The sequence below is a fragment of the Takifugu rubripes genome, chromosome 8 (genome assembly GCF_901000725.2).
Source record: "Takifugu rubripes chromosome 8, fTakRub1.2, whole genome shotgun sequence".
Taxonomy (NCBI): Eukaryota; Metazoa; Chordata; class Actinopteri; order Tetraodontiformes; family Tetraodontidae; genus Takifugu; species Takifugu rubripes.
In genome coordinates, this window is record NC_042292.1 from 8,150,794 (window position 1) to 8,178,766 (window position 27,973).

At 48.6% G+C, this 27,973-nt stretch overlaps 2 protein-coding genes and 1 non-coding gene across 16 annotated transcripts; 1 reads left to right on the forward strand and 2 right to left on the reverse strand.

Moving 5' to 3' along the window:
- Nucleotides 1–34: 34 nt before the first annotated feature.
- Nucleotides 35–4,169, reverse strand: LOC101078312 (high affinity cGMP-specific 3',5'-cyclic phosphodiesterase 9A-like). Its single transcript, XM_029840567.1, has 14 exons — nucleotides 3,966–4,169; nucleotides 3,548–3,697; nucleotides 3,434–3,473; nucleotides 3,253–3,355; nucleotides 2,890–3,032; nucleotides 2,755–2,814; nucleotides 2,449–2,626; nucleotides 2,240–2,362; nucleotides 2,068–2,160; nucleotides 1,796–1,863; nucleotides 1,601–1,703; nucleotides 1,416–1,520; nucleotides 530–676; nucleotides 35–452 (listed from the first exon to the last, which is right to left on the reverse strand). The coding sequence occupies exons 1-14, from the start codon at nucleotides 4,051–4,053 to the stop codon at nucleotides 360–362; spliced, it is 1,494 nt and encodes a 497-aa protein (XP_029696427.1). The 5' UTR covers nucleotides 4,054–4,169; the 3' UTR covers nucleotides 35–359.
- Nucleotides 4,170–4,268: 99 nt separating this feature from the next.
- LOC101078085 (CLIP-associating protein 1-B-like) lies at nucleotides 4,269–27,955 on the forward strand. 14 transcript variants are annotated; one of them, XM_029840551.1, is made up of 42 exons: nucleotides 4,269–4,392; nucleotides 4,957–5,388; nucleotides 6,955–7,033; nucleotides 7,140–7,243; nucleotides 7,329–7,420; nucleotides 7,508–7,583; nucleotides 8,122–8,219; nucleotides 8,711–8,781; nucleotides 13,662–13,802; nucleotides 13,932–14,008; nucleotides 14,087–14,179; nucleotides 14,257–14,402; nucleotides 14,480–14,615; nucleotides 14,691–14,761; nucleotides 14,880–14,939; nucleotides 15,480–15,557; nucleotides 15,643–15,810; nucleotides 15,924–15,970; nucleotides 16,049–16,246; nucleotides 16,463–16,489; nucleotides 17,502–17,597; nucleotides 17,740–17,922; nucleotides 18,395–18,499; nucleotides 18,780–18,836; nucleotides 19,224–19,321; nucleotides 19,465–19,488; nucleotides 19,726–19,973; nucleotides 20,047–20,110; nucleotides 20,403–20,405; nucleotides 20,488–20,651; nucleotides 20,779–21,001; nucleotides 21,146–21,241; nucleotides 21,916–22,068; nucleotides 22,161–22,267; nucleotides 23,619–23,763; nucleotides 23,835–24,045; nucleotides 24,117–24,170; nucleotides 24,242–24,444; nucleotides 24,517–24,645; nucleotides 24,721–24,927; nucleotides 25,016–25,132; nucleotides 25,202–27,955. In XM_029840551.1, the coding sequence occupies exons 2-42, from the start codon at nucleotides 5,185–5,187 to the stop codon at nucleotides 25,280–25,282; spliced, it is 4,734 nt and encodes a 1,577-aa protein (XP_029696411.1). In that variant the 5' UTR covers nucleotides 4,269–4,392; nucleotides 4,957–5,184; the 3' UTR covers nucleotides 25,283–27,955. The 14 variants fall into 14 exon arrangements, with proteins under 14 accessions (XP_029696411.1, XP_029696415.1, XP_029696413.1 ...); XM_029840552.1 differs by lacking the exon at nucleotides 4,269–4,392 and adding an exon at nucleotides 4,419–4,532; XM_029840555.1 differs by lacking the exon at nucleotides 21,146–21,241.
- Nucleotides 6,452–6,582, reverse strand: LOC115250876 (U4atac minor spliceosomal RNA). The gene has a single exon (XR_003889439.1). It is a non-coding gene; the product is annotated as a U4atac minor spliceosomal RNA (small nuclear RNA).
- Nucleotides 27,956–27,973: the final 18 nt, after the last annotated feature.

Consider the following 27,973-nt stretch of genomic DNA (forward strand, 5'->3'; position numbering starts at 1 on the left):
AAATAGTTGGGTATTTAACGCCACACAAAAAACATGTTTTTAACTACATTTTTATTAGGGCGTGATGTCTTTAGTACAGCAAATAGGTCCTTTGCACATTTAAAGTGCAGTAGCCTACGCTCATAACTTTAATGATAAAATTGTATAATAAATGATATCAATTATGTGTTCAAGAAAAAAAAAATAGACAAGTGTACAGGTTACAGTGCTTTGATGCTAACTTAGCTTCATTAAAAGGACCAATCAGAGTGAGCCTGAAGGAAAAACTACTGTAAATGTCTACAGACCATAAATTCAGAACCGTCTGAACACTTTAACTGCAAACATGTGTTGAGGCCTCCTCCTCATCATCCTCTTCCTCAGGCTTTAGTGGTCCTCTTCTCTTCCTTGGTGGCTCTCTCCATTTCAGAGTAATACTCCAGGGCGTGTCGCACCGGCTCCAGAATGTGTTGCTGCAGGAGGACGTGCTGGTTTAGATGAATGGCATTAAGGTTAACGGGCTCAGAGCGGGGCGTGGGGGGACGCTCACCTCCAGACACGGGAACAGCTTGATGAGCTCGGTGAAGAGCGGGAGGAGGACAAACCGGATGAAGCTGGTCTGGCAGGATGGCTTGGAGACTTTGTCTCGGTCCATGAAGGGAGTCACTGGGAGACCTTTGAGTTTCTCTGTGTCGCTCTGCAAGACCACAAAGCTCGAAAATGAAACGTTTCCGCAAATATTTTCTTCCCTTTGGTGGAAAATCCATCAACTTTCAGCCATGTGTCACCACAAGGTCTAAAAACCAACTAAAAACAGCTAAAAGCCAACTAAACACAGCTAAAAGCCAACTAAACACAGCTAAAAACCAACTAAACACAGCTAAAAGCCAACTAAAAACAGCGAAAAACCAACTAAACACAGCTAAAAGCCAACTAAACACAGCTAAAAACCAACTAAACACAGCTAAAAGCCAACTAAACACAGCTAAAAGCCAACTAAACACAGCTAAAAACCAAGTAAACACAGCTAAAAGCCAACTAAATACAGCTAAAAACCAACTAAACACAGCTAAAAGCCAACTAAACACAGCTAAAAACCAACTAAACACAGCTAAAAACCAACTAAACACAGCTAAAAGCCAACTAAACACAGCTAAAAGCCAACTAAACACAGCTAAAAACCAACTAAACACAGCTAAAAGCCAACTAAACACAGCTAAAAACCAACTAAAAACAGCGAAAAACCAACTAAAAACAGCTAAAAGCCAACTAAAAACAGCTAAAAACAGCGAAAAACCAACTAAAAACCAACTAAAAACAGCGAAAAGCCAACTAAAACCAGCTAAAAGCCAACTAAAAACAGCTAAAAACCAACTATAAGATCAGAATTCTTGGGGATATTGTGGATTTTAGGGTCAGGAAAAGAGAGTAAACACCTGGTTGAAGAACTCCTGCAGCAGACAGTCCAGCCAGGGTTCAGCCACAGCCATGGGCCTCACTTCGTTGGAGATGTCGCTCACCTTCACCATGATTTTCATCAGCTGGAAGACCATTAACCATTAAACAACTGTCCACGTGTGTCAGCCGGTCCGATCTCAGGGTTCCGGGCGTGTCCACTCACCACTTCCTTGTGATCCTTGTTGGTGAATTTGAAGACGGGCTGGATGGTTTTAAACTTGTTGAGAATTTCGTTGTGTCTGGCCATGTCTGTCGCCAAAATACACCTGTAGAGACACCGGTGTCAGCCAACGCTGGTGTGGAGGACCGAAGGGACCGAAGGGACCGAAGGGACCGAAGACATTTGCCGGGGTCTTACTTGATCATCGCTCCTCGGATCTGCTTGTACTGTTCGCGGGTCAGGTTTTTGAGGATGTTGCATTCTGGCTGAAGATCAAAACAATGTTGTTTAAATTTAAAAACGTCATTTAAACCACTACATTGAAAACTGCAACCGTTGCCAGTTGTTGGTGTCCCACAGGGCTCGGTTTATGGACCCTTTTCACTCCTCTTACTCTTTTTGATTAACATTTCCACCGCCCCCCCCCCGGTTCATTCTTCTAGAGACTAATCCATCGCTTTCTTTTTCACCTTAGACAAGATGCCAAAAGCCACAGCGCAGTGATGGTTCTCCAGGGGGGAAATGTCGTTGTAGCGGAGAGCCAGGTCGGTCTTGGCGTTGATCTGTGCCAGATTCAGAGGAAACACTAAAGTGAGCAACGACAACGATCGTGTGATCCGCTCACGGCAGCTGGCAGGTCACCTGGTAGATGTTGTTGTACCCGGGGTGGTCCAGGTCGTGGCACAGAGCCGAGGCCAACATGGTCAACAGATCCAGTTTAGATAATTTACTCCTGATGTCCGTCATCCAGATCAGCCCGTACATCTGCAACAGCAGCCAGACCTTCAAAGCCTCAAAGGAATTATATTTTACTGCCTTTGGGAGAGAGAACGACGGTCAGACGTTTGTACCATCTGAGTGACGCAGAAGCAGTGCCTGAAGTTGTGGAAGGGGATGCTGTTGTAGTGGCAGTAGACCTCAAACAGGAAGTTCTGCAGGACGTCCAGCTCAATGTGCAGGTCCGTCAGGAAGTCCAGGTCGGTGAACATCACCTGCAGGAGAACCAGCATCTCCGCCTCCTCCCACTGCCTGTTCCAGAGCATCATGTTATCACAACGCTGGTGGAAAATGGGTGGACCCTCACACCAGAGCCCTGAGGAAATTCACCACGGGAAACATTGACAGATAAAACCAGTTTTGGTTGCTTTCACTCTCACCAGTTGTCAAAAATCGGGGTCTTCAAGTGCTCTCTCACTTCCTCGGTCACCTGCAGCGAGCTACGGCACCAGAGCGGAGACGTAAGCGTAACTCCAAACTTTATTGGCTTTTTTTTTTTTCCCATCTACTGTCACCTCATGTTGAGGAACTTCTTGCGGACCTGCTGGTGCTTCTCCTGCACGCTCAGCTGAGCCGTTTTGCTCTTCGGGGACAGCTTGGAGAGCAGGAGGTCGCCGTCCTCTTTGAAAAGCCCCATCCAGCTCAGGTGCTCCATACTCTGGCGGGCAGTTACACAACGCAAAGAAATGACATTTCGAGAAAGCGTGACGACGGATCCACAGCAACAAGGGTTCGGTGGTTTCTGTTCTACCGTGACGAAGCGCTCTTGACTTTTTCGCACTCAACTATGACTTAGAAAATGTGCTTTGATTGCTTTGATGACGCGAACGTCTGCGCTAAATGAGACGGAAGCGTTGCAGCTCAACAGAGACATCAACCTCCAGCTTCCTCCTGAAAGACTCCACTTCGCTCTTCAGCTCACAGACGACCTCTGGGGGTTTACCCACATCCTCCAGCACTTTTCTCTCCAGGTGATGCAGCCTAAAGACGGACGCAGAAAGCGGCGGTGAGAGGTTCACTGACACGGACCTTCAGTGCGATTCTCATCGCTCCGCTCACCTGGATTCCATGTTGTCCATCTCTGGTGGCATCCTCACACCTGGACGTGGACGAAAAAAACACCACAGTTCTTAACGAACCGCACCGACACGAAGGAAAAATGACTCCGCTCACCCTTGACGTCTGACGTCACCACCTCCAGGCGGTAGTGCGAGTCCACGCTGTTGGCCTCCAGCTGGGGGGAGATGTTGACCGCGTTGCCGGTGATGTTGTACATCTTCAGGATGTGGTGAGGCCCCACCTCTGCTGCGGCCCTGAACAGATCTGTCACACAAATACGGAATGTGGCCCAACGTCAAGTCCTTTCATTCATCCAAGGTTACGTCTGCTTCCTGTTTTTGACCGTCACACGTGAAGCCAGATGGTCACATGATTTGCTCAAGGACCTGCCAAAGCCACAAGGAGCTCAAAGAACGCGGTGGGATGGATCACAGAAGGATCCCGGGCTTTGTCTGCTACACTGTTACACAAACATTACCTCTCCTCTACAGCTCGATCTTATAAACCCAAGCTCCAGGTCCTCTTGTCATACCTTTCACTTCTGCGGCGGAGCAGCTGGATCCAAACTCTGCCTTCTCCAGCCTCCCGTTGATTGTGAAGTGAATGATTTTTGTTGTCATCCCAGAGCCAGGAAGGACCTGGCGTGTTCCAGAAATAAAAATGAGCCCTCTCGAGGCTGACAGCTTGATTCTGTAGAGGACCACCTGCAGCTGACAGAGGGTCCACCCACTGGGCTCTTCTGGACCCAGCCCTCCCGGTTCCGCTGCTGCTCGGCACTCTGCCGACAGGTGGCGTCGTTTCGCTGCTTTCGCGTCATCTCGTCACCGCAGCTTCTACGGAATCCGCTGTAGGACATGTCGTGATTTATCCACGCGAGTATCCTTATTTTTGTCGATTATTGGCAATGGATGACTTGCGAAAAGACAGAAAGAGTTTATAGACGTTAAATCGCCTTCATGGTAAGACCCTTGACATTTGAATCGTTGCAACGCCAGCCTAATATCACTGCGCTGTAGGGAGAAGTGTTGGTACTTTGTGACCGTAGGCAGCTACGCTACTTGTGAGGGTTTTTTTCCCCGGGAACGATTCATTCCATCCGGTGAGAGGATCCAACCGGTCTCGCGATTACTATCATATTAGCCCGTTATAATCTTGCGAGAAGCGTTGGCGTTTACGTTTCTCATTCGTGGCTCCGATAATATAACTTAAACGCACCTTTTTAGCATGCTGGGCTAACACTAGCTTAACTGCATTCTGAATAATGGCTTGCTAGGAACGAGCTAGTGTGTTAGCATGCGAAGCTAACACCTACATAAACAGTTTTGACATTTAGCTAATGCTCGCCTGCTGTTTAAGTCACTTAATGGCTCGTCACCTAGACTTCAGGACAATTTTAGCATCTTTAATTCCTTAAAGTGGCGTCCTGCACTTCTCGTGTAATACATGTAATAACACAACTCTCCTTTCAAGTGTGCTACTTTCTAAAGTTCGTCTGATTGTGTGTTTTTCTGTTATAACTGCAGGATAATGAGGTGTGATGTAGAGAGCAACCTTCCACTGCCTCCCACTGATATTATGCTGCTACTTTCGGTATTATCACCAACATTTTCAGCCTCTTAAAGCTAAGAGCTGGCTTAAAAGCAGGCCTGGGAATCCCTCAAAAGGTCCAGGATATTGGAAGCGCTTTTGTGGATCACACGTGAGGAGAAGGGCCGGGCACTTTGCCTTGATTTGCCCCAGCAGTCGCAGCCATGGATGAGGACGTGGTGGCCATGGAGTATTTGCTGGATCACGTGACGCACAAGGACGTTGGGAGGAGGCTGCAGGTGGGACAGGAGGTGATCGAGCTCATCCTGGACGGGGAGAAGTCCCCTGACCTGGAGCAGGACCAGTCCATGATGGACAGGATGGTGGAGGCTGTGGCCAGTTCCTGGGTCAACTCCAGCAATTTCAAGGTGAAGTTTAAACTCGATTCCGCCCGTCCAACTTCGCTGAAGAGCTGTTATTGAAGCCGTCGTGTTGGCCTCAGCTGTTGTGTTGCAGCTGTTTGCCCTCGCATCTGCTGGAGAACACAACATTATAAATACACCCTCATAGGCGTCACCGATACAGCTGGTTTTACACGATATCCCTCATACCGCGCTTTAAATCGGTTCACAGCTGCCCACCGAAGTATCGATCTCATTGGGTGGGAATCCATCCCAATAAAACGTCAGATGTGTGTTTTTGGTGTCTCATTGTACAGTGGCTGGACAGCAGTCAGGACACGCTGTCACACGGCTGTCCTGGAAACGCCACATCCTCTGGTCTGGTTTCAGGTCCGTATCGAGGACGAGGGTCCCACGTGAACGTGGCACAGCTGGCCCACTTTCTCCTCCTTCCTGATGAGACTGTCTGATCTGAACGTGAATGTGTGTTTGTGTGTGCGCGCGCGTGTGTGTGGTTTATTTCCGATGCTTTCGTTCTGCAGAGCTCGCTTGCTTCGTGTCACAGTTCTCATTTTCTCTCTAAAAAAAAAAAAAAAAAAAAAAAAAGCCCCTCTTAGAATCATTAAATTCTGCCTCTCTTCAAGATGTACTTTATTCATCCCCGTAGGGAAATTGAATTCAGAACCTCGTGGAATAATCACGATGCCGCCCAGCGGCATTCTTGCACTTATTTTGTGAATCAGATTTTTCCCATTGTAATAAACGTGCCATCAGCCCATAGACCATTCATTTTCAAAAAAATTCCACTTTGGTGTAAACCAACCCAAAAATGTGTTTTTTTTTAACAGGAAGTGGGGAAACATAATGTAATTACAATGCACTGGTATTAATGATGTGTGGAGAAATTAAGTATATAATAGCTGTGAGCTGTTTTTGGAACTTTCTTGTCTTTAAAAAAAGACATTATTCCTCAAACGGAATAATGTGACGTCCAGTCAGAGTGTGACGTAATTCCGCCCGTCGCCACTTGATGGCGTCAGAGCGGCTTCGGTTCTGTTTACGGGCGTTTTTCTCCCTTTACTGTAAAAGAGGTTCCAAAAATTGCGCCGTGGTCCGGACTCAAGGTCCGGGTGGCGCGTGTGTGTGTCGATTATGGTGTTAGCAGGGAAGCTCTCACTATACGTTCATTGAGTTTCCCAACCACCCCATGACAAGGAAAGCTAGCGAGCCGCATCCCGGAAGCAGCTAGCGAACTGGGGACAGAATCTTGGCTCGTGGTTTGTGTCTGAAGTCGCGGAGGTGATCCTGCGGAATGAAAGAGTTGACGGTCAAAGTTTAGCGTCAACACCAGAAGATTTAAAAAAAAAAGTTCTTGTTTGCTGATTTATAAGGCAGGACGCCTCTGTCGGAGCCATTACCCAGAATGCTTTGCAGGGCAGAGCCAAATCCGCTTCTATGGGGCCGAGCGTTCGCTGCAGCTGAACGGAAACTTTTCTTACGAGGATTTCTGTTATTTTGTGTGTGTTTTTATACTTTCTAAAGTAATTTTTTTTTTTTATTTTAAATTTTAATATTATTTTTACCCCCTCTCAGGTGGTTTTGTTGGGGATGGACATCCTGTCAGCCCTGGTCAGCCGGCTGCAGGAAAGATTCAGGACACAGGTTGGAACAGGTGAGGCACTGATTTTAAAGTACAAACAACCAAAAATTAGGATATTTACAGAAATGTTTTTAAATGTTTGACACGACTAATTCCTTTTAATGCTCTTGTCTCTCAGTTCTGCCGAGCCTCATGGACCGGCTGGGGGACGCAAAGGACCAAGTTCGGGACCAGGACCAGGCCCTCCTCCTGAAGATCATGGACCAGGCTGCCAACCCACAGGTGATCAGCCGTCTCCTCTGTTCTATTTTGCTGTCAGTAATTTCTTTTCACGTTTACATTAAATTCATGCATTTGTTCATTCCAGTTTGTGTGGGAGCGTATGATGGGGGGCTTCAAACACAAGAACAACAGGACCAGAGAGGGTCTCTGCCTCTGTCTCATTTCAACTTTAAACGTGTAAGCGCCACATTATCCATTTGCTGATTGGGTATCTGTGCTATATGTCCATATTGAATATGTTTTGTTTTTTTTTGCTGTTAACAGGTTTGGATCTCAGAGTCTGACGCTCAGTAAAATCGTCCCTCACATCTGTCACCTGCTCGGGGACCCCACAAGTCAGGTACGACATGGTATCGGCGTTTTTCTTACCCCTGGTGGACAAATACAAACATCACAACCACAGTCCAGCTGCAATTCCCTTTAAAAAAAAAAAATTCTCTTCTTCATTCCGTCTGTAAATAAACCATCAGCTGTTAACAGAGCCATTTAATCGTGACCTCACAGCCGTCGGGTCCCTTCCTCTTCTTCCTCCTTCCCCTCTTCTGTTTCTGCTGTTGCGTTGTGTCCTGATGAGTCTGCAAAAGTCCGTCATCACCAGAAACAGACTTCCTGTTCAGGACAGGAAGCCCCGCCCATCAACGTCCTGTCCATCAGCCAAGCACACAGAGGAGTAACATTACTGCAAATAAATGGAGAGAATTTTTTACTTAAAAAAACATTCTCTCATATTTAATTGTTCTTTTCAAGTTTGACCAGATGGGTTGAAACTGTCAAAAGTGGGGGGAAAAAGCAGTCGCATGAAAGTTGCCTGTATTTTAATAATTGTTGGAAAAAGTTTTTTGTGGCATTTTTATGAAGTTATTGATTTTGCCCCTCAGGTGCGGGATGGAGCGATGAACTGCCTGGTGGAGATCTACCGTCACGTTGGAGAGCGAGTGCGGATGGATCTTGGAAAGAAGGGTCTCCCTCAGTCTCGGTGTGTGACGTGGTTGTTTAATAAACCTCATGTTTCTTGGCTTTAGCCTCAGTGGCACAGTTATTCTTAATGTTTAATACTAACATTTTAAAACAGACTATATAAGCCTTGAGACAGGAAGACTTTTTATTTCTAATTTAGGGTGGAGTGTTTTATTCAGTTGTCATCTGTGTTGAATTGGAACATCTGGCTAATAATTGTCATTCAATCTGTCCTTTGTTAAAGTTTAAATGCACATTTGGTGTCTTTAAAATGAGTGATATAGGTCGCAATAAATGTATTTTTATTGGAAAAAGTGACAAACTTTATCAATAAAGCAGGTTTTACACAGATTTACTCAAGCGGTGATAAATAGGTGGAGAAAGCTGCTTTTCGGTTGTACAATTTGTGATTTATTCCAGTAAAAAAAAAACCTGAGCACATGCTTGTGTATTTTTGGATGGCAGAACTGAGGAGACATTTGTTTTGCCTTGAATCTTCTCTCTGTCCAGGCTGAACGTCATCTTTAGCAAGTTTGACGAAGTCCAGAGGTCAGGGAACATGGTGCTGTCTCCCATGTCAGGTAGGATCACCTTTCCAGTCATCTCCGTGTTTGTTTTTCTTTTGCCAAAGCTTGGTTTGGTTTGGGTGTGGTTCTCATGGCAACATGGTTTGCTTTTGGTGGGGCATGCAAGCATCAACACGTGACACTGAAAAGTGCACACTATCTGCATAGTTTTTCCAATTTTCGTTTCCAAATCTCCAGCTCTGCACAAATGTCCCGTTCAGATCTCTCTGTGCACAAGTCATACTTTTGGGAATTTGCAGCATTAATTTATGCCACTTTTGGGGGTGTTTCTTTGGCTGTTTTTTTTTTATTGGTGCTGAGAATTATATGTGGCAGAATGTTTTTATAGGGAATGAATCCCCCTAAAGTTATGAGGGAAATGAAATGATCAGAAGGACTTCAGCTTTTCTTTTTTTATTAACACCACAAACCAGGAAGTAAAATCCTGGAAAGACTTTAAACACACACTGTTGGTTTTCTGGCTGAAGCAGCCACAGGAAGTTTTCAGTGAATCACAAAAAAAAAAACATGTGCGATCAAAAAGGAGCTTTTGAATGCGTCTCAAAAATACTGTGGATGTAACATCGTAAATGTCACCTGAGAGTGTGACGGGGATCCGACCTGGAAAAACCATGAAATGTTAGAAACGCTGAGGAGCAGGAAGGGCTGCTAACAGGCTTTAAGGCAAAACGTGATGAGAAACAGACCCAGGCAGCTCCAGCCTCCTTTTGGTAGGAGTGGTGTCAGCTGTCGTCCCTGCAGTCATAAGACCGCGTCCAAGGGAGGAGGAGGTGCATCGGCTCTGTGTCGCTGTCAGGCGCCACCGTTTTTCTCCAGCTAATCCACCGGGGAGGGAGTCACCGGGGGCCCTGCAGGTAAACGTCAGGACTGAGTGTTTAGACTTTAAAATCCCGGTTTTGTTCTGCGTGTTCTGGACCGTCGGATAGTTGCGTCAGGATCATAACTGGAGAGAAACATGCAACAAGTGACTGAAGCTCGGCGATGCGTGTAATCCTCTTTAAAACGTTAATTTGGTCGTCTGATCTCTGGTTCATGTGCTGTGGTTTGTATGTCATTTATCATTTTTAGTGCACTATGCAGTCACATGTTGTTCTCTGCTGGTTCTGTGCTGTTTTTGTCCGAGCCTCTGAATCAGCTCTGTGGGTTTGGGTAAACCTGGAAACAACCCCCTGCCAGGGGGGGCGATGAGAGAGCAGGCCAGGAGCTGCCAGCAGGACTGGGGCCGTTGGAAACCTCCTGAATAATGAACACAGTCCAGGCTGGATCCCTGCAGAGCTGGATACAATTAAAAACAAACCTCAGATCAGTCTGACGGCAACCTCGACCCCGGCTGGTGGAGTATTGTGTGAGAGAAACAACGGTTGATCCTCTAACGGAACCAAAATGGTGACGCGCAAGAGTGAAAACACAGGAACCAGAAAAGTTTGAGTCCAAACAGTAACAGAACCTAAACAAGGCAGAGAATCAAACAAGTTCAGAAGCAGAAACAGCAGAAGTGAAAGGTGAAAGCAGAGTTAATCCCTCGGCCGTGTGAACCAATGAGAATCTGTGTTGATGGTCAGGTCAAAGGTGAGAAATGGCTCAAACACGCTGCTGTTAAAGGGCCAACTTGGAGCGGCTGCTTCCTCAGCGGTGACACTTCACCTCATCATTTGTTTCATTTGCATCGGTGGGATCAGCCATCAGACCCCATCAGGCTCGGGGCACTCAAATGCTTTGAGGAGCTGCCAGGAGGAAATCTTTTAGCTGGTGCTTCAACGGGGGCCACATTCGGTCACAACAAGTATCGGATTGTGCAGAAACTTAAGAAGGTTTTTAGTCTGACGGCTTTGTGAGTGTCAACCTCAACGGTTCGAAACAGATTCTTTTTGACCTCCCTGAACCAAAGATCAGATATGATTCACACACAGGAAGGAAGAGCGGGCGGAAGGCGAGGACGAGAAGACTGACAGCGCCGTCCTGTGAAAGGAGGGTTTCTGTCCAATGGTGTCTCAGCAGAATCTCCATCTGTCATAGTGGCAAATGATCAAATCAGTCGACAGACGACGGGGGGATTTACTGCATCGCCTTTGAAGGAAGCACATCGTCTCTGGACGGAAAAGCCACCACTGCCGCTGCTGCTCATCAGGCTGCATTTAAAAGTCAAATGAAGCAGACGAACTGTGAGACCCTCTTTGTCTTTTCTGCCAGAACTGCAGTTTATAACTGAAGTGTGGGGTGATCCAACAGACAGGACGAGCCATCCAACAGCTGTCGCAGCTTTTGTTTTTGCTGGAGTGACAGTTTGTAACAGTGGTCGCAAGAATGAAGTGGCGTTTAACAGTTTTATTACCACCTTATTACATCACATGAGTGTGATTTGTAATAAATGGTAAAAAGTGAAATAAAAATGCCATTTAAAGTAAAGCATTGCGCTAATATTGACAATATAGTTCGTTATTTACAGCCTGGGGATGCCCGCCTCTATTTTTAGCATGAATTTGCATTATAAAATGAAAGTATAATGATGAAAGATGGCCCTCTCCGTCCTCAGCACCTCAGTGATCTATTAGCTCTGCCTCCGTGGGGGTAACGCTGCGTTAGAATATTCTGTGCAGCAACTGTGACCTTGCAGTGATAAAACCACTGGAGCGGCTGCAGGCAGAGGGTTGAACTCGGGCGGAGGCTGACGCTGCCGCCGTCTCCTCCAGAGAAGTGTCACTCCATCCTTCCTCCTCCTCCCCCTCTCCTGAGTCACGATGACACAAAAGCCCTCCTGCATCTGTGACCCCACCCACCGGATCCTGGCCCCTCCCCTCTCTTCTGATTGGTCCCCCCTCCTCTTCCTCCTCTCCTCCAGCACCTCTCCTCATCGCCTCTGTTAGTCTTCCACCATCCTGGCCCTGCCGGCGTTTCAACGACAGGACGAAGAAGAAGATCGTGTTGGAGCACATGCTGCCTGGGAGTGGAGAGAGGGCGGGGCCAGTATTTCCTCTTTCCTCTTTGGTCTCCTAAGCTGGAGGAAATGATGTGAGAAGCACGAAGAACCAGAGAACCGCCGACATGCTGAGGAAACTGGTCTGCAGGCGGATCTGCTCCTGTAAGCTTCTGGACGCAAGGATGGTTAGAACAGAGAGAGAGAGAGAGAATGACTGAAAGAAAGAGTTGAATGGGGAGGAGGGGAACGCCGGGTTTGTCGCCGGATGTAAATCCAGGAGGAATTAGCGTGCGACGTCTCCGGTTTCACCACAGCTGGATGTTCTCCTGGCTGCTCCTCTGCCCAGGCAGCAGGGCCCGGAATCAAACCCCCGTGCTGAGAGTGTGATCTCCTCATGTATTTTTGAAGCATGTGTACAAAGGATTTTTGGTATGTTTTGTGACATTATTGACCAGCATTCCATTTCAGAACAGGAGGAAAGCTGTCTCGTGCTGTTAAACAATGAATTAGAATGAAAGTGTTTGTGGCCGCGGCGGCGTCAGTTCAGAAACTTTGCTCATCACAGACTTTTCACCCTCTGGATTTTGGGGTTGCCTTTCAGGGTTTGCTTCAGCGACAGGTAACATTTATTTATGCTGTTACGCCTCTGTGACACGGTGCTTTGGGTAAAGTTCGTAGTTTTCCTCATTTTCACCGTCAATTTGTTACCGATCGCTCGGCCGTGCCTTCTGTTCTCATGTGGCCTTTTTTTAATGCCTGAGTTTGCTTCGTTGTTGTTGTTGTTGTTGTTGACAAACTGTCTTGTCGTGATGTCACACTGCTGTTGCGGCTGACTCAGCGCTCAGGCAGTTTACAGTCTTGGGCTGTTCTGTGCTGTGCTGTGCCGAACTGAACTGCATTCCTCAGCTTCAGCCTCTACATGTTGTTTTTATTGTTAGCCGCTGAGCTTTGCATGCTAGTCAGCAGAGGCTGACCTGCTCTGCTTCCAGTGTGCAACACGAGGGGTGGGAGAGAATTTTAATTCATTCTTCATGACATCCCAGTCTTCTCATCACACTTGATGTTTTAAGTCAAGCGACACGAACGACTCGCTCAGCTTTCACGGCTCCTTGCTACCGCAACTTGAATATTGAGAAATGAGAAAAAGTGTAGGCAGCAGAAGTGAGCAGAGCTCATTTGAAATAAACCAGCTGTGTTGTGTCCGAGCAGTAGTCTGATATTGTGTTTGCGTGCGTGTGCCCAGCTCCTCAGGAGAATATTAAAATGAAGTTCTCTTGCTACAGTTCTGCTGGGGCTCCAGGTTAATTGGGAGGTATTCCCCGGTGTGTTGTTTACAGACACACTGAGTCTTTTCCCTCCACTTTGCTGATTGTGAACCTTGTTGCATCACGACGGGATGACAAACTGCAACCTGACGTCCGTGATGATGGTGTTGGCTGACTGCCCTGCTGTGTGCACGTGTGTTCGTGTGAGTGTGTGCGTGTGTGCGTTCGTTTCTGTGTGTCACTGGGGACTATATGTAATGAAAGGGGATTGATTGCTGGCTGTGCACTTTGTGGCGTCCCCAGGGAACAAACGAGGCCTCTGGTTGTTGGGAACATGAAGAGATGGGCCACCATTGATTGCAGTATCCTTACATGTGCAGAGCGAAGGATTGTGCGTGCCCACAGAACCAATTATTGTGCTCCTGGAGTACTGAACCGTCCCCAAAATGTGTGTTTTGTTCTTGGCTTCGTACTGGGAACACAGGAGCGATTGTTTGGTTCGAAGCCGGGCCCTTGTCTCTCCTCGCCATCATTAGCTCGTTATGTCGCCGATGCAGGAATGTGGGTTATGTTGTGTCAGCTGAAAGTTAAAATGCAGAAATGTCATCGTTGACAACTCCTCTGCGTTACTAGAGTACAGAACGCTGACATTTTTGTTCAGACACGTGACCCCTGACCTTTCTCTCCACCAGACAAAAACTTCGAGGACGATGACTCTGTGGACGGGGGACGCTCCTCATCCTCATCCAAAGGAGCCTCACTGTCAGGGAGGAAGGCAGTGAGCATGGGCTCATTTCGACGTCCGTCCTCCGCCTCCGGCAGCAAGTCTGCAGGTCTGAGACGACACAGTCACATGACTCATGTTTACAGCGCATGTTTCTGTATACGATGGGGAAACAATGCGAAACCCGTCAACGGGATCATCTCCCGATTGTTTTGAATGAAATGTCTGGTGTGTGCAGGGAGGGAAGGCTCTGGCGCTGGAGCTGTGGACGTGGAGGACTTCATCCAGGCCTTTGAGGATGTTCCCACTGTACAGGTTGGACGCCTGCTTGACTCCAGGACATGTGTTGACTTTCGGCGCCTCATCTCATCTTTCATTTCTTTTTTCCGACAGCTCTACTCCAACAGGGAGGTGGAGGAGGCCATGACGAAGATCCGAGACGTCTTGTCTGACGATAAGCGGGACTGGGAGCTCAGAGTGGCAGCTGTAAGTGGACCTGACCTCCCTGTCACAAGAGTCGCTCTGGAGGAATGTGTGTGCTAAACCTTCTTCCTGTTTTCCAGCTGAAGAAGGTGCGATCACTCCTCTTAGCTGGCGCCGCAGAGTTCGACGGGTTCCCGCAGCAGCTGCGGCTCATGGAAGCGGCGTTCAAACTCTCCGCCAAGGACCTGCGCTCTCAGGTTGTCAGGGAGGCCTGCATCACTCTGGGGTGAGACGCCAACCTCAGAAATTCTGTCCCCGAAAGGAGGTTGGGACTCACGCTGACGTCTCTCTGCTCTGTCTCAGACACCTGTCATCGGTGCTCGGCGGCCGCTTCGACCATGCTGCTGAGGCCACCATGCCCATCCTGCTCAACCTGGTCCCCAACAGTGCCAAAATCATGGCCACCTCCGGGATGGCTGCCATCCGCCTCATCCTCAGAGTACGAGTCAAACTGATAGATTGTAACTAAAAAAAGAGCTTCTTTAGATTTAAAACCCTTTTCTCTTTTTTCCAGCACACACACTACCCACGTCTCATCCCCATCATCACCAGCAATTGTACCTCCAAATCCGTGGCTGTGCGACGGTGATTGCAACGCTTTTTTAAAAGATTTGATGATTTCATGCTGAATGAATCTATTCGTATTTTTTAAATTAATTCTTTGAAACGGTTGTCATTTTGTGTGTTTGCTTCTCCCCTGCAGGCGCTGTTATGAGTTCCTGGATCTGCTGCTGCAGGAGTGGCAGACCAGCTCTCTGGAGAGGTGAGTCCATGCCGACATGAACAAAAACTGAGCTTTCACTATTCACGCTTTCACAACACTCATGGCAACAATATTCTAGTACACCCAGTAATGTGATACTGACCCAGGTCAGGGCTAGCCTGGCAGTTTCCATGGCAATGCCGGGGGGTTTCTGTGTCTGCCTCCATAAGCCTCAGTGTGTTCCCGCCTGGCTGTTTCCTGCCGCCAGCAGAGAGAAACCAGAGCCCACTCCCCTGTACCGAGGGAGCTCTCTGGTTGTCATCGATCAGCCACACAGTCTGGCCCATTAATACAATCACCCTCAACTTTATTTAAAAAGGCAGCTTTGACAGCAACAGTCAGCCAGTTTTTCAGCACTGACTCTTCCTCTTCCACACATGAATCCAGTAGGTCTCACCCTGTATTTGGCCACAGCCATAAACGTCCTGAGCGGCGTCTTTCACCAATACGTCCACCAACTCTCAGACACACACGAGGGTGAAAGCAGTTGAAGATTTTCCTCACGTTCGATTGTTTCTGCCATCAATCTCCAACCTCCAGGCATGGGACCGTCCTGATGGAGACCATAAAGAAAGGCATCCACGATGCAGACGCAGAGGCTCGCTCTGTTGCCAGGAAGTGAGTCCTGTTCCTCTGGCCTCACACACAGGTGATAACTCTGCCCCGTTTGTACTCTTCATGCTGATTATTTCTCCTTCGGTAGGTGTTACTGGAGCTTCCACGGCCACTTCCGTCGGGAGGCGGATCAGCTCTTCCAGGGGCTGGAGTCGTCCTATCAGAAAGCCTTGCAGACTCACCTGAGGAGCGGAGACAGTATGATGTCACTGCCCGCGTCCGACCGCTCCTCTTCATCCTCTCAGGAGAGCCTGAAGTGAGACGCTGAGGGATTATTTCTCCTACAAGACTGATCCTTTTACCACAAACAGTTACTTCTTCGTAACTGTGACCAAACTATCATTGTTATGATTATTTCTGCCTCCACAGTCGACCTCTGCCAGTGAAAAACACCTTCGGAAGCGCGACGTCAAGAAGTAAGAACGCCTCCACTTGATAGAATAAGGAGAAAACATTAGAGTAGAGAGTTAAGACAGGCTTCTTCCCCCCTCCAGCCAAAGGCCCTCCCACCCGGACCCCGGCTGCAGCCCCAGCCACCAGCTCCCTCCAGCGTTCCCGTAGCGATGTGGACGTCAACGCGGCGGCCACTGCCTCCGCCCGTACCAGGATGCCTGCCGCGCCCTCGGTGCCGTCGGCGGCGTCGCCCTTCAGCTCGGCCTCCGCGCTCCCCCCCGGTTCCTACGCTTCGCTGGGTAAGGAAGAGCGCCAGGGTTTAAGAGTTCTTTCATCTTTCTTTATGAAGTCACAGGAGTCCAGCAGGTCTTATAACTTGTGTAGAAAAACCTGGATTATTTCATTTTGTGGTTGTCCTCATATGTCTGATTGCGTGACACTAACCCCTCCCCCACTGGCTCTGGCTTGTGTAAATCTTAACCTTGTTGTGTTTCTCCTGGGCTCGCTTCCGTCAGACGGCCCGTGCTCTGTAAATGTGGACGGTAAGCTGCGTGTCTTCACCACTGTGGGGAGAGGAATGATGCCTCCTCCTCCTCCTCTTTGTCCTCCTCTGTGTGTCTGTTCTCTCCATCACTACTGTAACGGTGCTCATCTGTGCTGGAACAGTGCATGGACCGTCTGTACGGAAGACCATTAGGGACACATCACCTTCAATTTATTTTCTCCTGAAATTTAGATTTTTTTTTTCACCCAGAATTTTATTTTATTCTTTAAATTTAATTCTCGCGGAGGGGAAATCAAAATTTTGTGATACAAGTTTTACCTTCCAAAATATTTCTGGATTCGCACTTTTCCTATGTTTGTTCCTTTGGTAACAATATTTTCTGCTTTTTTTTATCTCAGAAAAATGTGATAGTTTTAATTTAGAACTTTTCCTCTTTATTTAAAAACCACTCAACTCTTGATACAGAAGTGAAAAATTTGCAAAATAATGTCAAAACTGGGATTTGCTTTGGTCAGAACTCTGACGCTTTTTAACTTGTTTATTTTTAGTCTTTTTTGTGGCTCTAATTATCTTCCGTACATGAAAGCATGATGTAACATTTCTGGTTTATTGTCAATATTATCTTGCTTAATCTCATAAGTGAAGCACAGTGAAATATTTACTCTCTAAGAAGCCGAGGAACAAAATGAAATGTTTTATTTTCCTTTGTAAGCTGTGGCGCCAGATCTTGTTCCAAATTAATTATTTTTTGGTTTGATTTCACAACTTATTTCCCTTAAAATGACACTTGTTTTATACCCTCAACAGGAAGCTGGTATCAGCGTTTCCCCTGATCTTTATCTTGTGGCAGAAAGAAGAACGTTTTGTTGTTAACTGACTGTTTATTCACTCGTCTGTCTTTCATCTCTCCCTGTTTATCACCTTTTTCTCTTATTCAAGTTTTGACTCGTCCTGCATGACCACAACCCCTCGTGCACTGGTCTCACTCTGGGTGAATGATGATAAATGTCTCTTATTTCTGGATGTGTGTGCACGTGTGTCCTCTCCAGGTCGAGTGAGAACCAGGCGATCGAGCTCAGGGAATGGTCCGTCTGTGACTGACAGCAGGGGAAGAAGTCGAGGGAAGGTGGTCTCGCAGTCTCAGCGTGAGTCAGTTTAGCTAACTTCCTCTGATCTATTGAAATCACCTTTGGGGCTGAAGTGGAATTTTGTCTCACTGCAATTAAGCTCAAAAATGGTCAAAGCGTTGAAGCCGTGTCCTCAAAAATGCCTCCGATTGTGTTTCAGCCGGCAGTCGTTCCGGGTCTCCTGGAAGACTTCTGACCGCCACCTATGGGAGGATCCCCAGGCCGACCATGGGCAGCATCGCCGCTAACAGCGCCACACCCGGCCTGACGGACAAGAGCTTAGCGCGGGGGCACCGCAGCCAGGGCTGCAGCCGTGAGACCAGCCCCAGCAGATCAGGAGCAGGTGAGGCTTCTGCACCGGCTGGACCAGCTGCTGCTCCTCTGGACCTTTGCTGATACAGACCGATGAGGGGGCCGAAAGCCCCTTGACTCAGAGTGAAAAGCAATATGGGAAATTTTGAGCAATTTTCTTTTTTTTCAGCTTTAACAGTGTAAGAGGATTTTTGGATTCTGGGTGTGGAAAATCCCAACCATTTCAATTAAAGAGCACTATTTAAATAAACACTGATAATGAAACAAACAGTTTCGTCCTCACCCTAACGCCGCCTGCTTGAATCTATTTCTGCCATTTTCTCTGTGACTAACCATCTGCAGCTCTCTGAGTGTTACACGTGCTAAGAGCTAAACTCTCCCCTGCCCTGCTCTCTGTCTGTCTGTCTGTCTGTCTGTCTGTCTGTCTGTCTGTCTGTCTGTCTGTCTGTCTGTCCGTCTGTCTGTCATCTGTCTGTCCTTTGTCTGTTGCCACGCTCCTCCAGCCCGCAGTCGAATCCCCCGGCCCAGCATGAGTCAGGGCTGCAGCCGCGAAACCAGTCGCGAGAGCAGCCGTGACACCAGCCCTGCCAGGGGTTTCTCCCCCCTGGGTGAGTATGAGACCGCTGACCCCCCCCCCCCCCCATTAGTAATGATTTAAATTTCTGAATCTTTAATACTTAAAAGCCAAATTGAAGGAATACAGTCTTTTCCAGGATCAGAAATCGGAAGAGCACGCCTTTCTCCTCCTCCTCTTCCTTTCTGTGCATGTGCATCTGTCCAGATGTGTGTTCTGATTCTCCCTTTTTCTCGTTGAGTGTGTGTAAGGACCTAAAATCAGAGCTGCCATGGTGTGTGTAACCACGGTCTTGTTGTCCGCTCTAACTTTAGCCACCCGCCGACACTCCCGCTCCACCAGCGCCCTGTCCTCTGCAGACTGCTACTCAGGTGACCCGCGCGGTCTCCTCAGGGGACAGATTCAGTGTTTCCGCCTGTCTTTTATGTTTTTTTAAGGATTATTCAACGCTCATTTCGATCGTTTGCGACAGCTTTTTTTCTGTTGGTGGTTTCCATTTCTGCATTCTCCCCTCGCCACTGTTTCGGCTGTCCTTCCTTTTGTTTTGCTCATCGCTCAGTTTTGGGTTGGGAAATGAAATGCTGATAAAACGGGACTCAGACACTCCTCGCGCCTCTGAATCCGACCGCAGCCAAATGACATTTACCAAAAGACGGAAGCGAAGAGTGATTTGTCCTGTGGCGAAACTGCATGGTCACGCCTGAATGATGGTAACACACGCTTGCTGTCAACTAAAGTTCACTCTGTCTTTATCCCAGACCGGCTGTCTCATCAGGCTCGGATCTCCGCGTCCGTCAACGCCATGCGGATCCTGAACACCGGCACAGAGGTGGAGGCGGCCGTGGCCGACGCTCTGGTGAGAGCAGAGATGCTGAGAGGCTGTCAGAGTCTCTATATGTGGACAAATGACAGAACATCAACAGATGTGACATAAAAATATTCCCGTTGAGTCGCTCATGCAGAAACTTCTAATGTCTTTGTTAAATTTGTATATTTCAGCTCTTAGGAGACTCGAGGAGTAAGGTACAAAGACATCTCATCTGTTTCTGCATGAGAGTGAAACATAAACAGTAGAAGCAGCTTGATCTGGTTGGCTTACGTCGGCTTTTTTTTCTTTTTTTTCATCCTTTTCTTATTTAACCCAACGCGACCTGAGTGAGCGTGAAATAACCTCACAAACACGCATGATTAGGCAGCTGCATGACGGGTTGTTCCGGGACACGTTCACAGAAAAAGACAAGCCTCTTTTCTCTCGCTCAGCGGAGGCCAGTGAGGCGGCGTTTTGAGTCCCCGGGCTTGTACTCGGACGACGACGCCAACAGCGACGCCTCCAGCGCCTGCTCCGAGCGCTCGTACAGCTCACGCAACGGCGGCGCGGCACCGCACTACATGCGGCAGACGGAGGACGTCGCCGAAGTTCTGAACCACTGCGCCAGCGCCAACTGGTCCGAGAGGAAGGAGGGGCTGCTGGGACTGCAGAACCTGTTCAAGAGCCAGAGGATGCTCAGGTGGATAGGACGGAAAAAGGGAACAAACAGCCCTTTTCTCCCAGTTGTGTGACGTTAGTGTTCTGTCTGACAGTCGTGTGGAGCTGAAGAGACTCTGTGAGATCTTCACCAGGATGTTTGCAGATCCTCACAGCAAGGTGAGACTTCCCCCTGTTCCTGGCTGTCCTGGAAATCCTTCACAGTTGTGTGTGTGTGTGTGTGTGTGTGAGAGAGAGAGAGAGAGACAGTAACCTTGTGTGGACAGAATGTCCATGTTGAAAACATGTATATCGAGGACTTTTCTTCTTGAAATCCCTTTGATTAGAATTGAAACCTGCCGGTTCTACTCACACAAACATTCTAACTCGACCACCAGAACTAACTGCGTCACAGACTAACCGTGTGTTTTTCCCGTTGCATGCTGGCCTGTTCGCTGTGGACTCACATCAGAGAGTAAGTGTTTACTCACCGCCGCCAGCCGCTCGGTCGCGTGGAACGCAGCGGACAGAATGACGGCGCTTCTTTGTCCTCTCAGGTGTTCAGCATGTTCCTGGAGACGCTGGTGGACTTCATCGTGCTGCACAGGGAGGACCTGCAGGACTGGCTCTTTGTCCTGCTCACACAGCTGCTGAAGAAGATGGGGGCCGACCTGCTGGGCTCCGTCCAGGCCAAAGTCCAGAAGGCGCTGGACGTCACCAGGTTTTGAGGGGACACTGGAGATGGGCGGGGCTAAAATAAATGCTGCTATGAAAGCAGCTACCTTTTGTTTGGTCTGTGTCGGCACTCTTCCTCTCTAATATGGGATTTTTTCCCCACCTCTCTGCAGAGAGTCCTTCCCGTATGAACAGCAGTTCAACATCCTGATGCGTTTCATCGTGGATCAGACGCAGACGCCCAACCTGAAGGTGAAGGTGGCCATTCTGCGCTACATCGAGGCGCTGGCTCGCCAGATGGACCCGGCTGACTTTGTCAACTCCAGTGAGACGCGTCTCGCCGTGTCACGCATCATCACGTGGACCACCGAACCCAAGAGCTCCGACGTCCGAAAGGTAGGAAGGCGGGGTAGTCCGGGGCGCCGCGGTCCCACCTTTCCTCCATCTCAGTTTTCTCTCTGGTTTCTTTAAACTTGATTTGATTTTCCTTTTTTTTTTAAAACTCCGATCACTGTTTCTCACCCACCACCACACCCTCAGACGCTTCATAACTGGGCAGGTGAGGAGTTGTCAGGCCGAGCCAGCACCGTGGCCTCCCTGCCTGGAGAGGGCAACCTGGAGGAGAGGTGCAAGCAGGTAGACTGTCCATCAAACGGCCCGAGCAGAGACCCTTAACCTCGTCTAACCCGGCGTGAGAGGCACGCCGCCTGCAGACTCGGACCAATCTGTCCGGCCTTGAGTGGCGTGAAGGCTTTTTAACATTAACCAGTTCCACTTCAGGGGTTGTGTTGTCATTTTTTACTCACCTGGCTGCAAAATCGGAGAAACTGTCCTTTAATTGGACAGTGGGAGTGTGTTTGCATGAGCTCTCTGTCTGCTCGACTCTTAGAGGTGCACCCATCAGAGAATGACAACAAAGTCTAGCATAAGAATTCTGTTGATACTAAAAGTGCCAGTATTTGATGGGCGAATCTCTAACAACAGAACAAAGCTGGGGTTTCTTTTTTTTCCTTTTTAACCTGAGTTGGAGTAGAAACTCCTCTGCCTGTTTTTCTCCTACCTTGAGCCTTTGAACGGTCTGCTGCATGTTTGCACCAAGACGCACAATAAAAGCCTCAGTCCGTGCCATGGCGGGCCGAGGCGTCGCCGAGGGGCTGTGGGTCAGTTTCAAATCATCAGTTCTCCCCCTGCAGCGCTCCTAAGAGCAGAAGAATGCAGTTCTGACACCAGCATAATCAGTGTGTGTGTGTGTGTGTGTGTGTGTGTGTGTGTGTGTGTGTGTGTGTGTGTGTGTGTGTCCACGTCTGCAGGCAGCCCAGGTGGTGCTGATCGCCCTGTTTGAGCTCAACACACCTGAGTTCACCATGCTCCTGGGCGCTCTGCCCAAAACCTTCCAGGACGGGACCACCAAGCTGTTGCACAACCACCTGAGGAACACCAGCGCCAGCAGCGGCATCACCATGGTAACGCACGTCCCCGCGCTGCAACAGCTGTGACAGAGGCGTCGGGTGTACACCTACACGCGTGCGATGTGTGTGTTTGGTTTTTCCCACAGGCGTCTCCCAGTAACTCCTCGGTTCGGGCGGCACCGCGGCAGCAGGGCAGCCGCAGCAGTCCGCTGACCTCCCCCACCAACTGCTCCCACGGGGGGCTTTCTCCCAGGTACACCCCCCCCCCCCCCCCCTCTGAAGAGTAAACACTTTAGTTACTTCCACCCAATGATGATCTCTACCTCAGGATACCCAATTGCTAATCGACACCACGCGCTGATTCAGGAAATAGCTCCACCCACCTCTTCTAACACTGACTGAGAGCTGCTTGTCTGTATCTACACCTCCCTCCTCTTCCTCTTCCTCCCTCTTCCTCTTCTCTCTGGGCTGGTTGCAGCCGGCTGTGTAGTTGGAGCACAGACGGGCTCTCCAAGTTCTCTTCTCCACCTTTCCCTTCCACTCTACCTCCGCTCTCTGCCTATTCCTCCCTCAAGCAAGTACGGCGAGTTTACTCCCCAAGGTAACCCCGCCCCTCTTCCTGCTCCATTCACAGTAGAGGCTGGGGGATTAGCAGGAGAAAAGACCCTCAAAAACCAAACAACATTCCAGAAATTTAATATATAAGCGCTTTTTTCCCCTTTTGTGCTAACAGCAAAATATTAGCCACATTATCAGTTCGTTCGCTCTGTTTTCTGCTAAACCTTCAGTCTTTATTTTTAGATTGTGTTTGCTCCATTATGGTCAAAGTCTCACCGATTGTTTTAGCTTAATCAAAACTTTTTTTTTAAGCTATCAGTTCCAAATGATCTTTTTTCAGCTTTAAGGATAATTTTTCCATGCTGAAAGATCTTAAATCAACTTATATCTTAACTCAGTTCACTATATCAGTTTTATTTCCATTTACAATTCTGAGACTTATTAGCTTGATATTCAAGTTTATATCAGCTTTTATTGATCAGAACATAATTATTTGTTAAGTCTAAAGGCCTTTTCCTCTTAGCTGAAATTTCAGTTTGACTAAAGACTGTTTGTTCCATTACCTACAGGCAGCTAGCTTCCTTAGCTGTTGGCTCAATTGGGTTTTTAAATTTTACACACAAAATGATCTCTTCCTGGTGAGTTCAACCATTTAATCACTGAAATAAGTGATATTTCTGCCTCAAAGTCCATCTAAAGCAATCTCACTTCATGTCGTGCTAAAGTCAAGCAGTAAAAACTGTCGTTCATGTCTTCCTGGTTCTCCGTGAACCCCCCGGTCTCGTCTCTCCTTGTGCTTTAGCTTAACTGTTTAGCTGGGACAAGTCAGGAGAACGTGCAGCACTTTGTTCACATTTCAATCTCTGGAACATTTTACACGTCGGCAACGCTGGGAGCCAAAAACGGACGTCAGAACTCCATCATTCAGTCTTGAGGCGGAAGAGAGACGGTGCTGATCCACGACTCAGCACGTCGTCCTGGATCACCCCGTGGTCGTCGGTCCTCAGGCATCCACCCCTCACACCTTTTGTCCCCGTTTGTCACAGCATGATGGAATACGACAGCGAGAACCTGAACTCGGAGGAGATCTACAGCTCCCTGCGCGGCGTCACCGAGGCCATCCAGAGCTACAGCTTCCGCAGCCAGGACGACCTGATGGAGCTGCGGCGAGACGGGAAGAGAGACGCAATGGTGAGGAGAAACAATGGCGCTTCTCTTTTTTTCCCGTCATCTGGCGCTCACAGCCTCCGCTGTTCCCTCAGTCCGGAGTGGGAGCGTCCTCGGATGCCGACGCGGCGGGCTGCGGTCGCACGGCTCTGGACAACAAAACCTCGCTGCTGAACACGCCGTCGCCGCGCTCCTTCGCTGGGCCGCGCTTCCGAGACTACAACCCATACAACTACACCGACACGCTGGACAAGGCCGCCACGAAGGAGCCGGGCTACGAAGGCGGCGGGGAGCACCAGCGCGATGGTGAGTCGGCCAGGAAGTAGAGCTGACGGGGGTTCCATAATGATGGTGTTAAAGGGACATGTCCTTCACAGGTGGACGGCACGATTGCGTGGAAAACAAGGTTGTGAGCCCCAAAGGTTTCCCAGGTAAGGACCCCCGCGCGGGTTCGTCCGCCCTTTGACCCCGAACCACAAATGCAGGTTTGTTGTTGCCGCAGCCGGGCCGATGGAGCAGCTGGAGCTGGTGGGGGGGCTGCTGAAGGAGCTGTCCCACACCCAGGCTGGGGAGCGCGGCCCAGACGAGAGGCGGGGGACCCTGCTGGAGCTGCTGAAGGTGGCCCGGGAGGACAGCCTGGTGGTGTGGGAGGAGCACTTCAAGACCATGCTGCTGCTGCTGCTGGAGACGCTGGGGGACAAAGACGTAAAGACACTCTCACACACGCGGTAGCGGCGTTGGACACAGGTGTTTATAACCTCACCACCCCTCCCACAGCACACCATCCGGGCCCTGGCCCTGCGGGTCCTGAAGGAGATCCTGAGGAACCAGCCGGCCCGCTTCAAGAACTACGCCGAGCTGACCATCATGAAGACGTTGGAGGCGCACAAAGACTCGCACAAGGAGGTGGGGACCTGCGCCCGGGAGGCGGGTGGGGGTTTGGCTGATCCCGCTGACGCAGTTGTTACCTGTCGGCCGCAGGTGGTCCGGGCGGCGGAGGAGGCGGCCTCCACGCTGGCGGGCTCCATCCACCCGGAGCAGTGCATCAAGGTGCTCTGTCCCATCGTTCAGACGGCCGACTACCCCATCAACCTCGCCGCCATCAAGATGCAGACCAAGGCCATCGAACGCATCACCAAGGAGCCGCTCCATCAGCTGCTGTCTGACATCATACCGGGCCTCCTGCAGGTGAGCTTCCCGCTCCGCCCCTTCAGAACCTTCAGAGCCTCTCTCATCACCATCACCACCACCGTCACCTTCATCGTCTCCTTCTCAGGGCTACGACAACACTGAGAGCAGCGTGAGGAAGGCCAGCGTCTTCTGCCTGGTGGCCATCTACTCTGTGATCGGGGAGGAGCTGAAGCCGTACCTGTCCCAGCTGACCGGCAGCAAGGTGGGTCCACTTCCTGTCTGTTTCACCCGGTCTGGACCTTCATCTGAACGGGTTGTTTCCCTCTGACAGATGAAGCTGCTCAACCTGTACATCAAGAGAGCCCAGACCTCCAGCAACAGCAGCAGCTCCTCTGACATCTCCTCCTACTAGCCCCGCCCCTCTGCATAGCCCCGCCTCTATCCAGCCCCGCCCCTCCACCCTAGCCCCGCCCCACAACTCTAGCCCCGCCCCCACCGCCCCTCTTTCATTGCGTTTCATTCCTTCAGCCTCCAGCGGGATCGTCTTCCCATTCTTTCCCTTCTTTTTCCGGACCACCGTCCTGGATGAACACCTTTGCCCCCATTTCCAAATATGAGCCTTAAACCGTCGATGGAGACGTGGGAGGACGCACTTTTTAAACTCGCTTCTTCTGAGAAATCCTGCAACAAACCCGAGCTTCACAAAAAGGAAAGTTCGCTCTCGTCCATCAATATTTTCATTCTTTTTTCGTTTTGAAACATGGAACTTTATCGTATATTGAATGTAAAGACCACCAACGGGAGGCACTGTTGCCCCCCCCCCCCCCCCGAACCACCTCTTCCTTTCTCCTGTGGGTTAAACCTCCGTTCCAGTTTTAGCAGGTAAAGAGAGAAAACAGCCTGAACCCCCCCCCCCCGTTTGTCGTCGTTTGGTTGAGTTGGCGGGCCAATGATTCGGAGCACGACAGTGAACCTTTTTATGGTTTCGGGCTCAGCGACCAGCAGAAAATTCTGTATTTTAAAGGAGCAAATGTGACGAAAGCGGTCGGCAGCTGCAAAGAAAAGAAAATTCGCTTCAGACAAAACACAACGGACCAAACGCACGAGAGAAAAGGTGAAATGTGAATGCCACTAAAGTATTAACGGAGGAGTTTCACTTCTGACCTAAAGAAAATAGAAAAGATTTTAAAAAAACCTGCAGCTTTCACGCTTCAGGAAGACGATTCACGCCAAATAATGTACTTCACTCTTTTCAATTACAACGTCAGAATTGTTGTCGTGGTGCCGGCGTGTGTCACATGATCGTCTCCCACCCAGAGACGGAGACTGAGCGGCGGGTCAAACTCAGAAAGTTCTGCTGTTTCAGACCCGTTCGGGTTCCGGTGGTTTGTTGAGTGACATCGCAGAATTCTTGTTACATTATTGCTCATTTTAATGAATTGTTTTTAAATTCAAGGTCAAGGAAGGAATCAGTGTTTCAATGAATGACGGTTCAGCTGGGAGCGAATGTTTCGTGAGGAATGATCTTTTATTGTTTTTATTGGAATGTGGGATTTATCGAAGGAGCCTCGCACTTTCACTCCATCCTAAACTGAATGTAAATCACTCTGAGACCTTTGAAAAATGTGAAGTGTTTAAGCAAACGGGCCTAAATTAGACGGGAAGACTGACAATCGGGGCGATGAGCTAGCGACAATGCTAACGACGGAGAGTGTTTGATCTGATGACATAAGCAATAATCACTGAGAAACCCAGCTCAGAGTTTCATGTCGAAGCACTGTAAACTTTCATTCTCTCGCCCGTCCGTGTAAAAAACCTTAATTTTTAGTGATATTAGCGTTAAAAGCTACTGCTGCTTATTCTAATACTAACAACCACGCCTAATGTATCATGCAGTTATGATTACGGAGAACTTACATCGCTGACGAACACTAAACCCTTTCAGTCTTTGACTGGTCAAACATTTCTTGTACTAAGCTCCGCCCATCAGGTGGGTGCATGGGATGATTTCAACCAAAATCTGTGCGGTTACTTTAAGGAAATGTTCTAATATTTTAATTTATGTTTCACCGGTCATAAAACGTAATGTTCTGCCAGTTAGCTTAGCTTAGCTTAGCGAAAGGACTGGAAACAGGGAAATCTACGTCACTGTACCCCGTATGCTAGCATTGTAACATGCTAACAGATACTCACTTTAATCGAACTCTGTAATGTTTAAGTATCCAAATTTTTCCTCGGTATTGAAACTGTTGTGTTGTAGGAACTTAAAGTATTTACCCTTTTTCTATAATTACTGTGTAATTATCGTCGTTGATTTGTATTAAAATGATGTAAACAATTGTTTACTACACTGTAACCTAACGATAAGTAGTTATTTTTAAAGTTACTCAACGGCATTCACTCCTATAATTCCAAAATTATGTTGTCAGCAACAAAAAAAATCAATGACCGGTGCAGCCTACCACCAGGGGGGGAACAAAAATGTTCTGACTTCTTATGTCCTCTGTTTCTTGACTGACTGGTTCCCGCCTTTCCAGCCACTAAGCTAGGTTAATTAACTTGCGCTGGTATCTTTAAAAAAGCTGGGCAGTCTGCGATAATTTAATTTCACAAAATGTTTCAAACCGTAACGTAAAGTTATTGAGTAGTTATCATGTTCAGGCCTTATTGACTGTTAACAGGACGCTCTGGACAGAATGTCACGATGTCGTCCATGGAGTGTTAGCTTAGTGACTGAGCCGCCGTTACTGTTGCTACAGTTACTGAACACATTGTAGATAAAACACGTCTGAATTGTGAATGTGTGCCTTTGGGGTGGTTTTAGGCAACAGACCCGTGTGTCCCACACATTTCTAGTGTGTACTAACACTGCAATACACTTCCTGAGGTGGACTTAGCATGACAATGAGCCGCAGTGCTGTACATAGCTTTCAGCCGCACACGTGCATGACTCCAGTTTTTAGTTTAGTTTGATTTCATGCTTTATTATATTTAAGTTTCCTGTGTATGACTGTATATATTTACATGTTTCTTTCTTTCACCTGTGATAGACTTTACAGAAATAAACCATCAGACTTCCACTTTCCTTCTTGTTTCTTGATTT

What these genes read in the sequence shown, in the direction of transcription:
- LOC101078312 (XM_029840567.1), bottom strand. Translation starts at nt 4,053, where the DNA reads ATGACAACAAAAATCATTCACTTCACAATCAACGGGAGGCTGGAGAAG. An exon ending in CTTTCAGGAGGAAGCTGGAG is followed by an intron (nt 3,033 to 3,252) that starts GTTGATGTCTCT and finishes ACTGCCCGCCAG; the next exon opens with AGTATGGAGCACCTGAGCTG. An exon ending in ACAAGGATCACAAGGAAGTG is followed by an intron (nt 1,521 to 1,600) that starts GTGAGTGGACAC and finishes ATGGTCTTCCAG; the next exon opens with CTGATGAAAATCATGGTGAA.
- LOC101078085 (XM_029840551.1), top strand. Translation starts at nt 5,185, where the DNA reads ATGGATGAGGACGTGGTGGCCATGGAGTATTTGCTGGATCACGTGACG. An exon ending in CTCCGGCAGCAAGTCTGCAG is followed by an intron (nt 13,803 to 13,931) that starts GTCTGAGACGAC and finishes TGGTGTGTGCAG; the next exon opens with GGAGGGAAGGCTCTGGCGCT. An exon ending in AAGAGCCAGAGGATGCTCAG is followed by an intron (nt 19,974 to 20,046) that starts GTGGATAGGACG and finishes TCTGTCTGACAG; the next exon opens with TCGTGTGGAGCTGAAGAGAC.